This window comes from Dermochelys coriacea, chromosome 4 (genome assembly GCF_009764565.3).
Source record: "Dermochelys coriacea isolate rDerCor1 chromosome 4, rDerCor1.pri.v4, whole genome shotgun sequence".
NCBI lineage: Eukaryota > Metazoa > Chordata > Testudines > Dermochelyidae > Dermochelys > Dermochelys coriacea.
Window position 1 is genome coordinate 2,257,184 of NC_050071.1, and position 13,440 is coordinate 2,270,623.

The following is a 13,440-nucleotide window of genomic DNA, read 5'->3' on the forward strand; positions in this document are numbered from 1 at the left end:
TTTCAAGTCAATTAATGCTCAAGTGCAGAGGAACTACTGAGCCAAACAAACAGAAGAAATCCTTGGCCTAATTAAAACATTATACATTTAAGTATCAGTGGAAAATGGACTTGTATTATCAGCAAGGCCCCCCATGGAATTAAGTTTCATTTTACACTAGCAGATTTTGACATAACAGAATCATAAATTATTAGGGTTGTATTACTGGGGCGAGGTGGGTTGCCGGAGAATGGTGTGGCAGGATGATAAGATGGCTGGAGGGTTCCTTGGGGGGTAGGTAGGGCCTTGGGTGGCCCCCGGTAGTAGGGTGTGGTCTGAGGTTGTCCCTTCTGGTATCCGCTCCAACTGCGACCAGTTTTTTTCTTCTCTGCCACCTCCACCCATTTGGCTCCAATCTCCCTCGCCTCGATTACAGTTTTGGGCTTCCCATCTAGGATGTATCTTTCTATTTCCTCAGGAACACCCTCTAAGAACTGTTCCATTTGCATTAGGAAGGGCAAATCTTCTGGAGATTTAACACTTGCTCCTGATATCCAGGCATCCCAATGTTTCACAATGTGGTAGGCATGTCGGGTAAATGACACGTCTGGTTTCCACCTTAGGGCTCTGAACCGCCGACAGGAATGCTCGGGGGTTAGCCCCATTCTGACTCTCGCCTTGGTTTTAAACAGTTCATACTGGTTCATGCGTTCCTTAGGCATTTCAGCCGCCACCTCAGCTAAGGGTCCACTGAGCTGTGGCCTCAGCTCTACCATGTATTGGTCTGTAGAGATGCTGTACCCAAGGCAGGCCCTTTCCGAGTTTTCTAAGAAGGCCTCGGTATCATCACCTGCCTTGTAGGTGGGGAACTTTCTGGGGTGGGAAGTGGTACCTGGAGAAGGATTGCTAGAGTTTGTTGGTATATTCTGCTGAGCCTTTGCCTTCTCCATCTCCAGTGCATGGTTCCTCACTTTTTCCTTCTCCTCCTCCACATGCTTCCTCTCTTTTCCCTTCTCCTCCAGTTCTTTGGCCCTTGCCTCCACTCCCATCTGTATGAGTTCTATCTGTCTTTCATGTTCCTTTTGTTTTTCCTCAGCCTCAAATCGGGCTAATTCCAGCTTTTGTTGAACCGTGGAGTCTGTCATCCTAACCTCTCTGTTTTTTACTAACTTTACACCCGAGGGTTAGAAATAAAATAAACAAAACTTGGCTTGTAAAATTTTGCTGTGCTGTAATAGGATACCTATATTCTCTGATAGTGATTGTCAGCCTACAGAAAAAAAAAACAACAAAAAAACTTAACACCTTTAGCTCCAGGCAAATAGGCAGAAAACCCCTCTAGTTGCTCTTAGGAAAAAAAAACTTCAGGTCTGTGAAGACTGGTGAATTTCCCTGCAGGAAGTTAACTATCCTGCCTTTAGGTAGAGAAAACTCCAGCTCACAAAAGACAATTCCCCTTTGTCTCTGCTCTGGCCCCAAAGCAGAAGAAAAAAAATCTAACTGTTTTCAGTTTAACCTGCTTTCCAGCAGCCCAAAGGAAAAAAAAAATATTTCCTTTTCAAATCTGTACTTCTGGTTCAAAAAAATCTCAAAATGATTTCAAGTTGATCCCACCGCTCTGCCACCATGTCAAGGTTCCTTCCCCACTTTGAACTCTAGGGTATAATGTGGGGACCTGCATGAAAACCTCCTAAGCTTACTTTTACCAGCTTAAGTTAAAACTTCCCCAAGGTACAAACTATTTTACCCTTCGCCCTTGTACTTCCACTGCCACCACCAAATGTTTGACTGGGTTTACTGGGAAAGCGTTGTTTGGAAACGTCTTTCCCCCCAAAATCCTCACCAAAACCTTGCAACCCCCTGCCTGGGGAAGGCTTGATAAAAATCCTTACCAATTTGCATAGGTGACCACAGACCCAAACCCTTGGATCTTAAGAACAATGAAAAAAGCATTCCATTTCTTACAAGAAGAATTTTAATATAAGAAAAGGTAAAAAGAATCACCTCTGTAAAATCAGGATGGTAAATACCTTATAGGGTAATTAGATTCAAAACACAGAGAATCCCTCTATGCAAAACTTTAAGTTACAAAAAGACACAAAGACAGGAATATCCATTCTATTCAGCACAGTCTATTTTCTCAGCCATTTAAAGAAATCATTATCTAGCTAGATTACTAACTAAATTCTAAGACTCGATTCCTGTTCTGTCCCCAGCAAAAGCATCACACACACAGACAGACCCTTTGTTTCTCCCTCCCTCCAGCTTTGAAAGTATCTTGTCTCCTCATTGGTCATTGTGGTCAGGTGCCAGCGTGGTTATCCTAGCTTCTTAACCCTTTACAGGTGAAAGGGTTTTTCCTCTGGCCAGGAGGGATTTTAAAGGTGTTTACCCTTCCCTTTATTTTTATGACAGCCCTCAATAAGGCTTCTTTAAAATACATCAAGGTTGACATTTTCATGACTGTTTGGTATGGTTCATTACATAAATGCAGTTGGTATTTCTTTGACCATACAAAACAGTTTTTACAGAATATCCAAGTGACACTACAATTATATCAAGCCATACTTTACATTATGTTAAATATTATAAGTATTTTTACTTCACCCTTTCTTTAGAGTCCTGGTGACTGGTATGGATTAAAAAACTACACTTAATCTGATTTGGAATGAGAAGAGAAGAAATAAACGGACCCATTACCTGGAAGTACATGAAATTCTGAATACTAAAACCTTTTTACAGACAGATTATATGTACATTAAAAAAAAATCAATTAATCCCAATAGCTGTATGAAAGCTTTTTATTCAATACAGTTTTTTGACACCCAACGCTACTCAATTATTTAAGAGACAGAAACTGACAACTGTATTCCTTAAAAGACCCTCCCCTTGCCAATGCTTTAAAACAGTAAAGAATGCCCCCACCATTCCTATCTTACACAAAAAGAGAATGCTGTCTGCTTCTATCAAATGTGCACAGTAGATAAAGCTAGTCTGGCCAGGGTACTGTACAGTTCTTCTGGAAGTGCGAAGGGTAGTCAAGATGCTAAAAGCTATTGCAGCACATTGTTTTAAACATTACTACAGCCATCCTCTTTCCTATGAAGAGAGAGAGAGAGGGCACACTGGCTAACCACACTTTGTATTAATTATTCTACACACACACAAAAAAGAAATCTGAACATCCTGCCAGCATACTATACATCGACCTTGAATGAAAAGGTGCCAAGATGACTTACAAAAATATTATCAGCATTGAAAAGTGCTGTCGCACAAGTTTTAATTAACAAGGTTTATATGCTCCCCCATTTATTTTAACAGAGATAGTTGTTTAAGGTGCTTTTAGATTTTGCATTGCAGAACGGGTGCACTGAAATGGCCATGTGATAAGATTTATTAACAATTCCTAACTTAAGTCTTCAATATTGGTCCATAATGCAGCATGTTTTGACGCCTAGTTTCTAAAACGGGGCATCTGCGGAGCAGGGGCTCCCTCTACTGGGGCAGAGGATGATACAGTCATTAGCTGCCCACCATGCATTCTCTCATTCACACGTAGCTCACATCCATCCTGAAGCATACGTTTAGCTATCCGTGCAATGTTCTTAGAGTCATCAAGTCCGCTATGAGGACGTCCATCATAGTTCATTCCTAGCTTTTCAAGCATGATTGTTAGCTTGGTCTGGTTTCTGGGAACCTGACAAAGAAAATGAACCATGTTAAAGAAATCAGACAAAAAATATCTCAGCATGAAACACTCTACATTATCCTATATAAGTTCTCATCCTGCAGTGGGTCTAACGACTACCTAGCACTGCTGTGCCACTTTTGGTTCATATCTCAAAGAACTCTGCACACAATCAAACCTCAGAACATCTCTGTGACCTAACAAAGGAGTATCCACCTTTTACAGATGAGGACAAAGACACACAGAGAAGAGTATTGTCTAGATTATGAAAATTTTTGCAAAAGTTTCCCACCACTGTCAACTCTAGTTCAGTTTTGCCGGTGCTGGCAACTGTAGGAGACATGGGTAGACAGACTGCCACCAGTATTCCAAGCACTGTATTATCTGACACTGCTCAGAGCAGCACTGGAGTGGAAGCAGATTCTCAAAAATGCCCAAGGGAGTTAGAAGCATCATGAGGGAAGATTTTCAAAACACTGGTGACTCATCTACACTTGGGTGATCAGTAATGCTAATGACCAGTGTTAGCAATGGTGAGAAATTTTTGCAAAGATTTCCCTAGTGTAGTCAAAGCTTAAGTGACTTGTCCAAGGCATAGGGCACACCAGCAACAGAGCCCAGAAGACCATGAGTCCTGATTCCGAGTCCTTCACTTGTCTAATTACTAGATGACACTGCTGAAGTGCAAATACATAATATTCTTAATTTTCTTTAAAACCTGAAATTTGGTCTTTAAAAAAAATCCTGCAAAGTACAGGGCACTGGAAGATAGATGCCCTTCCACTTAGCACCAGCATTAGCAGTATTCTGTGTATTTGCCAAAACCTGGCAACAAGCAACTCTGATAGTGACCGTTACATAGGTAAGTTCCTCAAAGGGATAAAAAAAATCATACATGCAAGTTGTGAGATATTTCCCTTTCACAATGATGTAGTACTATGCCAGTTCAATTAAAAAGGTAAGATACGAGATGCAACTGTCCCCCTGAAAATTAGAGTAAGTTACTCATTACACTTTTAACATAACATTAATTATAACATCTTTACTACCTTCTACTATTTTAGATGTGTTCAAGAGGAGTTTGGAAGAGATTATAAAAAGTTTGAAATGATCTTCAACACTGCAGCCTCTTTGGATAAGAAATTGTGTGGAAATCTACAGGAAATGATAAATTAATTCCAAAATTGATTTACAGGGCTTTTACGTAATCTAGTAGTTTCACTGCCATGTTGGAATCAGATGGTAAGCCAGGCCCCATTCTGATTTGAACAGCCTAACCAGGCTGCTAAACTCAGAGCTCATTAGAGCCTCAAAGGATCAAGTATAGCAGCTTAAGCTCCATCAGGATAAAAAGCAGCAGCATGGTCTAGTAGCAAATGAGATAAATATTCCTGATTTTAATCCTAGCTCCACATGATCTGTTGCGACTTTAGGCGAGATTGCAATCTCTCTTTCCTCCCCATGCCCCCTGTGATACTGTGTCTCAGAAAATGGGGATAATGCTCCTTAGCTACTATAATTAACATAGGAATTGTGAGATTAGCTCTTTCTAGTGTATGGTTTTTGAAGACGTAAAGCAGTAATTGCTACAGTAATACTAAACATGATCACATCTGGGTGAACTAGTTCCAGTGTGGTAGAGCTACATAGCTCCAGGGGCACCAGTACTGTACAAAAGATTGCTTCAAGTTGCAACAGTGAAAACATGAGCCACAATTTTCAAAGATAGGACATTAAAGTTAAAATCTTGTATCTTTATTTAAGCACCTAAGCAGTGGTCTCATGTTCAAGAATTAACAGAGGCTGTGGGTGCTCAAAATTAGCATTTTGTTAAGGCCCTGCGACTTAAATTAATGCTACTGAAATTATACAAACTGGAAGGTCTTACAGCTTGACCCTGGACAGTACAAAAATAATTTTCATAAATGTGTGTGCAAGACTTCACTTATTCCAACTTTAGACTGAATTTTCCCCAGAGAATCTGCAATCAATTCAAACCTTGTAGAAGTTTCCATAGGATTTGCGAATGTTGATCCACTTTTTGGCAAAAGAGGGATATTTGATACGGCTGATACAGCACTGGATATTCAGAAATTTACTCATATCCCAAGACCTTGGGGGAAAAAAGCAGGAGAGAGAGAAAAAGTAAAGACAAAACTTTAACAGCAAATCTTAAATGGGAGCAAAAGAGACAATTATATGAAACATTTTCAACATAGCAAACTTGTAGCATAAGTGTTCTTTGTCTTTTCTTTGGGACAATGGACAGGAGGGAAAACATATTGCATGAGAAAAATTTTATCACTCATAATAAACATCAGCAAAAGAGAGGGATTTGTTGACTACTGTCTCCAGTCAACTCCAGACATTAAATCAAGCACTCTTATTTTTAGGACCTTATCCTCACTCATGTAGGATGTAGACATGGCCCCAGGCATTTCCAACTCTGCATTCTGAAGCCAGTCCCCTTCCAATCTCATGCACATCCATCCCAAAAAGTGTGTTTTTCTACCTACACAGCTAACTGGTAAGGAATCCTGTTGTATCTTCTCCCCTTGAGTGATAGTCACTTCAGGAACACATTTGAAGCTTACCTTATAAAGGTTACTTTCCTGAATTAAGTAATGAAACTGATTTGATGACAGGTGACCATTCAAGATCCCGAAGTATTTTTTTAAATCAATAGGGCCAGTTCCCCAACTAAGATCTAAATCTGTCAGATTTGTGGATGAAAAGTAAATATTCTTTTGTAGGAGCCTCCTCAGCACACACTACATTTAAAGTTAGTGAAAAATTAACATTATGTTTCCATTCCTGTTCTTGGTTTGGAGATAAAAATAATGTGAAGTGACTGAAAAGAAGTCAACTACTGAGCAAGACACTGGCACCTACCAAAATCTTAGACCCAAAATAAGCTCAGCCCTCTCTGTGACATACTTGCACATTCTTCCAGGATAACACAGGGGGGTTTAGAAGGGGAAGGGGCTGCTACTGAGACAATTTACTTGGAAAGAAAGATTGTATCCCACTGAAAATTAGCATTCTTAAATATATTTAAAGGCTACCTTTATACCCAGAACAGGAAAAAGACACTGGCAGAGAAAATCATTTTGCTGACCCCATGAGAAAGGGTTCTTTACTCTTTTCTCTAAATTACATGCTTTCATAGAATACATTTGTTTATCTTCTTCCGGGACAATGATACAGCGATCACAACATAAGATATACCATTGCCTTGTTAACCCAGCCTAACAGAAAACATTTACCAGATAAGAACATGCTCGTTTTGGACACTGTGATGGTGTGTCCACCCCACATATGACTGAAAGGGGTTAAGATGGCCAGACAGGCCAATTAACTCCACTGGCTGCACCTGGAGGAGGAGCCAAGGAGCAGGGAACTAATTGGAAGCAAGCTCAGCTGGACAGGAACAGGTAGGGCCTATATAAAGCCAGGCAGCTGGCAGCAGAAGGAAGCTGCAGGGAAGTAGGCTGCAGTCACTCCCTGAGTGGAGGGAGTTGGGAGGCTGGCAAATCCCGAGAGGGGGAAAGTCAGGAAGGTATGTGAAGGCTCAGGGGAATAGCTGCAAGGAATAGGAGTGCAGACTTGGCTACTAACCGGATATAGCCCAGGTTCCCTGCCAGCCATTGGGGATGTGGCAAATACCAGGCAGAGAACAGTGGACTGCCTGGGACAACTTGGTCCAGGAAAGACTGTTACACTCCTCCCTGGAAGAGGAAACCACAGAGTGACATGGCTGGAAGGCTGAGTCACATAGCCGAAAGGCTGCGATTCCTGGAGTGAGAGAGCCATAGGATAAGAGGAGAATATGAGACCCCCTTGCCGGAGGAAGGTGCAATGCCTGGCCAGAGCTAATCCTGAGGATGGCCATGAGGAGGCGCCTCCAGCGGAGAGTGAACCCCATGACAGACACCATTCACCTCACTAAGGTGTGCACTATGAAGCCTGATTGGGATAATGTTAAGTTTAACATTTAAAATTGCCTGTCCTGCTTATATCTCATTTTTTTTTTTTTTTTTAAAAAAAGATTGCAAAGGCAGTTAACAGAATGTTAAAATTTCACAACTAAAAAGAGAGACACAATTGACTGGATGTAGTGCTCTGGCCTGCACTATGTGGGTCAGATAAGATGATCATAATTGTTCCTTCTGGTTTTAAAATACGTGAATCCATGAGATGCAGTGAAGATTCCAAGACCAATGTTATGTTGTCTACATTGCACATTTCTCTAGAAACTTGTATGGTCCTCATCACCATTGTATCTGAGCACCTCAAAATTATTAATGTATTTTATTCTCACAAAACCCTTGTGAAATAAGGAACTATCATTGTTAGGAAGCTGAGGCACAGGGTAGACTGACTCGCATAAGAACATTCCGTGCAGAGCTAGGAACTGAATGCTGGTCTCCTGAGCCCAACTCCAGTGTTCTACTCACTAGGCCACTGTTCCTAACATGTAGTATACAGCATTTTCTATTCCTGTTTTCTTGTTAAATATTAGCACATATTACAGGTAATGGTAATGTAAAGCATAAGATGTATTATTTTCAGAGTAGCAGCCGTGTTAGTCTGTATTTGCAAAAAGAAAAGGAGTACTTGTGGCACCTTAGAGACTAACAAATTTATTAGAGCATAAGCTTTCGTGAGCTACAGCTCACTTCATCGGATGCATTTGGTGGTTTCCACCAAATGCATCCGATGAAGTGAGCTGTAGCTCACGAAAGCTTATGCTCTAATAAATTTGTTAGTCTCTAAGGTGCCACGGGTACTCCTTTTCTTTTTGCAAGATGTATTATGTAACCAACATTAACATTGCTTCTAGAATGTCAACTTTCATATTTTCATGACTTTTAATCTAACTACACAACCTCACTACTGCATGTTATATTTTGTATTCGTATTTGTTAATTTTATTAAGGATTTGAAAAGTGTGTAAAGCTTTCATTTTGGGCTCACATAAGCCAGGAGAATGCTGGAAAATAATTAGTGCCACCTAGTGGATTCAAGCTTTAGTTCCTACTCAATTTCATTTTCAGAACTGACAGGTTTCAGAGTAGCAGCCGTGTTAGTCTGTATTCACAAAAAGAAAAGGAGTACTTGTGGCACCTTAGAGACTAGTCTCTAAGGTGCCACAAGAACTCCTTTTCTATTTTCAAAACTATAGCCCAAATGAAAAAGTACTCTAGTGTGCTCTTAGGGCCAATGTTATATTCTAATTTTGGCAATACCGGTTACAAAAAGTAGATTAATCTAAGAATTGCTTTGCAGTTTTAAAATGCATTTGAAAGGTTACTATATAAAATTTGCACCCTGCTTTCCGAGACATACCCATCAGTCAATATGGTATAGCTATACTTGGTTCCCAGCTCTCTCTGTCTCATCCACTCTACAACATTTTGTAGAACCCGAGGAAATGCATCAGCTTTGTCTACGTAGTCCTGAGAATACATAAAAACAAAAGTCAGGTGCGTTTTCTAAAAGAAAATGTGTAGTGTAAGACGTTACAGTTAAACAGGAACTAACACTACATACTTCCAACAAACTAAAAACATTTAAACAAGAGGGGCTCACAAAACCCCTCTGAGGTGGCTACGCATTATCCCAGTTTCAGAGACAAAGAGAGCTTAAAGGCCTGATTTTCATAGGTGGTAAGTACTCACAGATCCAATTACCACTACCTATGGGAGGGTGGGGATGAAAATCAGACCTTAGAGCCCAGATTTTTAAAGATACTGAGGAATTGCTGCACTCATTGTTAAAATGCCTAGTTAATTTAGCAGCCCAAATCTTTTTTTAAAGTGATTTAGATAATTAGGAGCCTATATCCCATTGACAGTCAATTTAGGCTCCTAAATCAGTTAGGCATTGCAACACTGAAACAACACTGCAATACTTCTAAAAAATCTAGACTTAAGTGACTTGCAGTAAGTCAAGCAGTTAGCCAGTGACAGAACTTAGACTAAAACCCAGAAGTCTGCGTCTCCTAGTCCACAACCACTACCAGTCATCTTGCAACCATTTAAGATTCTTTGGGTTGGCAGGAAACCGGCAGCTATAGAGGATCCACGTCCAGCCATTAGAGAGGAATCATCACTAATGCACAATCTCTATTGTTGGAAGTAAAAACAGATACCAGAAAACTCCCTTCTCTCAAAAACCAAAACACAACCATAAGCACAGCAAGTTTTGATGTTCATCAATGTACACACTCATGAGGTCTGAACACAGAAATCAGAAACAATACTTCACTCTATACACCAAAGACAGATTGAGCATCTACACTGAGAACAGTCCATAGTAGTTTTAAGCTGGTTTGTAAAGTGGAGAAACTTGGCTCATTACATCATTCCTGAACTAATCCAAACTAGTCAAAATATGATGAGTTCTTGGCTTTAACATGGCTGTGTAGTCACAGCACCAGTGCTGGGAGAGAGCACTCCCAGCGCTATGAAAAAAAAAAACAACCCACCCCCATGAGGGGTATAGCTACTAGTGCTGGAAAAATTCTTTCAGTATAAGAAAGCTCATACCAGTATAATTGAATATATATTAGAGTTTTACTGGTAGCTATGTTGTTAAATTAAATTAAAATCATACCTGTAACAACACAGCTATAGCAGCAAAGGTTTTAAGTGTAGACGAGGTCTTAGAGACTATGCACTGGGGTCCCAACAGGGTAACAAACATTTGCCTTCACTGCAGAGTGAACCCAGGCTTTTATTCAGGTGTTACTCCTCATCCACACTATCTGGTAGTGAGAAAAAACACCTCCCTGATCGATGCAAGTTTCAGCGCTGTAAAGTGGTAGAGTAGACAAGGCCTAAGAAAACTACTAAGGACTTCAAGGGTTTTAGGTCTTAAACTTGCATCGCTTGGGGGGGGGGGGGGTTTCCACACCCCTGAGCGAGAAAGTTTCACCGCTGTAAGGTGTCAGTGTAGACAAGGCCTAAGAAAACTACTAAGGACTTCAAGAGTTTTAGGCCTTAAACTGTACTTACTTTAAAAGTTGTATTATTCTTGTAAGTCTCCATTTCCAATTCCCCTAAGTATAACTCTTTTAAAAAACAATCTTCAAGCAAAAAGAGCAAAGATTTAATTCTTAACAGTCATGTAATCCTTGGGCTATCTGCACAGGTTTGCATATATTTGGACTTGAAATAAATCTGTGCTTCTCCTCTGAGCTCCCAACTTTGCTGCTTGAAGGACTGATTCAGAAAGAAATTAAGTGGTGAGATGGAGAAGGAAGGGGAAAAAAAAATCAGGAAAGTACCAGTAAGCCCTAAAACCAAACACTGAAACTTAAGTCTAAAAACCTTGACAAAATGTAACCTTTTAAATCATACTTGATCTGGACTCATAGATATTGAAGATGTTACCTGAGTTATTCCTGTCAGATTGATGCAGAAGTTTGAAAGCTGAGGATTAATCTCCGGTTTCACATACTGTTGAAAGGTATCCTCCTACAAGAGGGGATAAAAAAGTCAAATGTTTTACAGTGACATGGAGAAACATACAATCACAAGTCAGGTTTCATAAGATTTTAGCCTTGTGTCTGAAAAGAATGGTTAACTAGCAAACAGCCAGATAATATTCATATTTGAGTCCTCTTTATTAGCCATTGTCCATCATTTGAAGTTTACCAAATAAATGGGACTGCAACAATGAAATTAATAAATGACTACACAAATTTTGTGATATACTGTTCCAAGGTAAAAACCATTTATCAAAAATAAAATCCAATTAAATATATTTTTTTCCATGCGTCATCTTTGATAGATGACTAGGAGTTGCTTGTTTTCCTTCATCAACTGAAGTTACAGGGAAGGCATGGGCTGCACTCTAATGTGATATGATTTGATCGTTGGATGACGTCTATTCCTAAAGCTTCCTAATATATCTATCAGCTGAGGTGCATATATATGCTGGGTTTCATCATGTTGCTAACCGCATGATCCTTTCTCTTTTGCACTTCATCAAATGGAAGGCTCAAAAGTTAATCTTTGGCTACAACTAACTTCTGTAGGGCCATATGAAGTAGACCACCTTACCAATCCTAACTAGTTTTGTTGGTGTAGTTATACCAGTTAGCTATACCAAAATACTCTAGTGTGGATACAATTCTCTCAGTATAAGAAAGCTCATACCAGTATAATTTGAATATATATTAGAGTTTTACTAGTAGCTATGTTGTTAAAATAAAATCATACCTGTAACAACACAACTAGAGCAGCGAAGGTTTTAAGTGTAGACCAGGCCTTATAGATTATGAACTGGGGTCCCAACAGGGTAATAAACATTTGCCTTCACTGCAGAGTGAACCCGGGCTCTTATTCAGGTGTTACTCCTCATCCAGCTTCCATCTACACACAAAGACCTCTGACCCAAAATTAATGGTGCTTTCAACCTGAACTGGTTGGCTCATCCTGGGGTACATGCTAAAGATGGAGTGAGGATTTCATTTGGGCTTGTAACCCACCCACTTTGCAGTGAGAATGCAGGCTAAACCACTAAAATGTAATTAATACTCCAATGCTTTCTCCAAATTCCACTTGTGTGCCCAGAAGGAAAGAAGTTCTCCCACAATTCACTGGGAAAGAATCAGAGCAGCTCAAATTACTACATCATAAAGAAAAATGGTACCCCAGTTAGTGCAGCACTAATGAAGGTATAGCTTTGAATGAAGGTGTGGCTTTGCTGTGTTGCTGCTTATACTCAAGCTAAGCTAACCTGGGTGCTGATTATCTGAGTTAACTCTGCAGTGAAGACATAACACTACTGATTAATCTCTGACCAGCACTATAAGAAAGCCAAACTGGAGAAAACTCCATGTTTAGGAACATGCTGCCTATCCTGGAGTTGATGTAATGAACTGAGCTCAGGACTGGAAGCCAAGAACTATTGGCTCCTAAACCTAGCTCTGATTGGCAGTGAGGCCTTCAGCAAGTCCCTTAATCTGTTTTAACCTATTTTATAGATGAGGAACTATTAACTAAACCGCATACAATCCTATCAGGTAGCTAAGTGAACATCACTCTGAGGATCTAGACCACCATATACACCACCAGGTATTATTCTAGTTTTGTCTCTCTGAAGATAGAGAAGATCTTAAGGGACGTTGTCAACATGGGAAGATTTTGAGGACTCTACTCTAAATGATTGTTGGTTGAATTGGACAGAGGTATACGCAAAGATACAGCAACATCTACTTAAGTCACATTTCTGCCTACAATTTTCAGCATACAATTAAGACCTCGTCCATTTTAGAAAATGTGCAGTGGTGAAACTAGATTGATATTAAATTGACTTAATTACAATAGTGCAAGTTTTCTAATATAGACTAGCTCCAAGATTACCATAACTGGGGAAAGAAAAAAAAAAAAGTAAGGGGAAAAAAAGAAAAAAAATTATTTTATGCATTTGAGAGCACTGTTTCTCCTGTTTCTGTGGACCTTGGAGAAAAACAGACATTTTAAAAATGGGAAACCAAACAAGGGCAGAAGAACCAAGTAGTGAATTTATTACCCAGATATAAAAATGCAGAGTATAATGTTTAAGGAACATGGTCAACTTCAAATTTGGTCTTTAAAAAAAAAAAAAAAAAAAAAAATTAAAAATGCAGAAGCAAATATCATTCCTAATGCTCTCTCTTTTAAATAAAGAAAAACTGGCTGTATTTCATGTTAGCTGTGTCCCTTTAAACTCCAAGTTCTGTAACTATTTAAAAACGGATCAGTTCCTACTCTTTGAAGCAA

General features: G+C 39.7%; 1 protein-coding gene across 2 annotated transcripts in view; it reads right to left on the reverse strand.

The window, feature by feature from the left end:
• Positions 1-2,764: 2,764 nt before the first annotated feature.
• ERI1 (exoribonuclease 1) overlaps positions 2,765-13,440 on the reverse strand; it is a 28,237-nt gene continuing 17,561 nt past the window's right edge. For both annotated transcript variants that reach the window (XM_038398229.2, XM_043513835.1), the window contains exons 4-7: positions 11,065-11,148; positions 9,017-9,126; positions 5,666-5,780; positions 2,765-3,676 (exon numbers count right to left, since the gene is read on the reverse strand). In XM_038398229.2, coding sequence (XP_038254157.1) covers positions 3,434-3,676; positions 5,666-5,780; positions 9,017-9,126; positions 11,065-11,148 — 552 coding nt within the window. In that variant the 3' untranslated portion in view covers positions 2,765-3,433. The remainder of the gene's footprint in view (positions 3,677-5,665; positions 5,781-9,016; positions 9,127-11,064; positions 11,149-13,440) is intronic.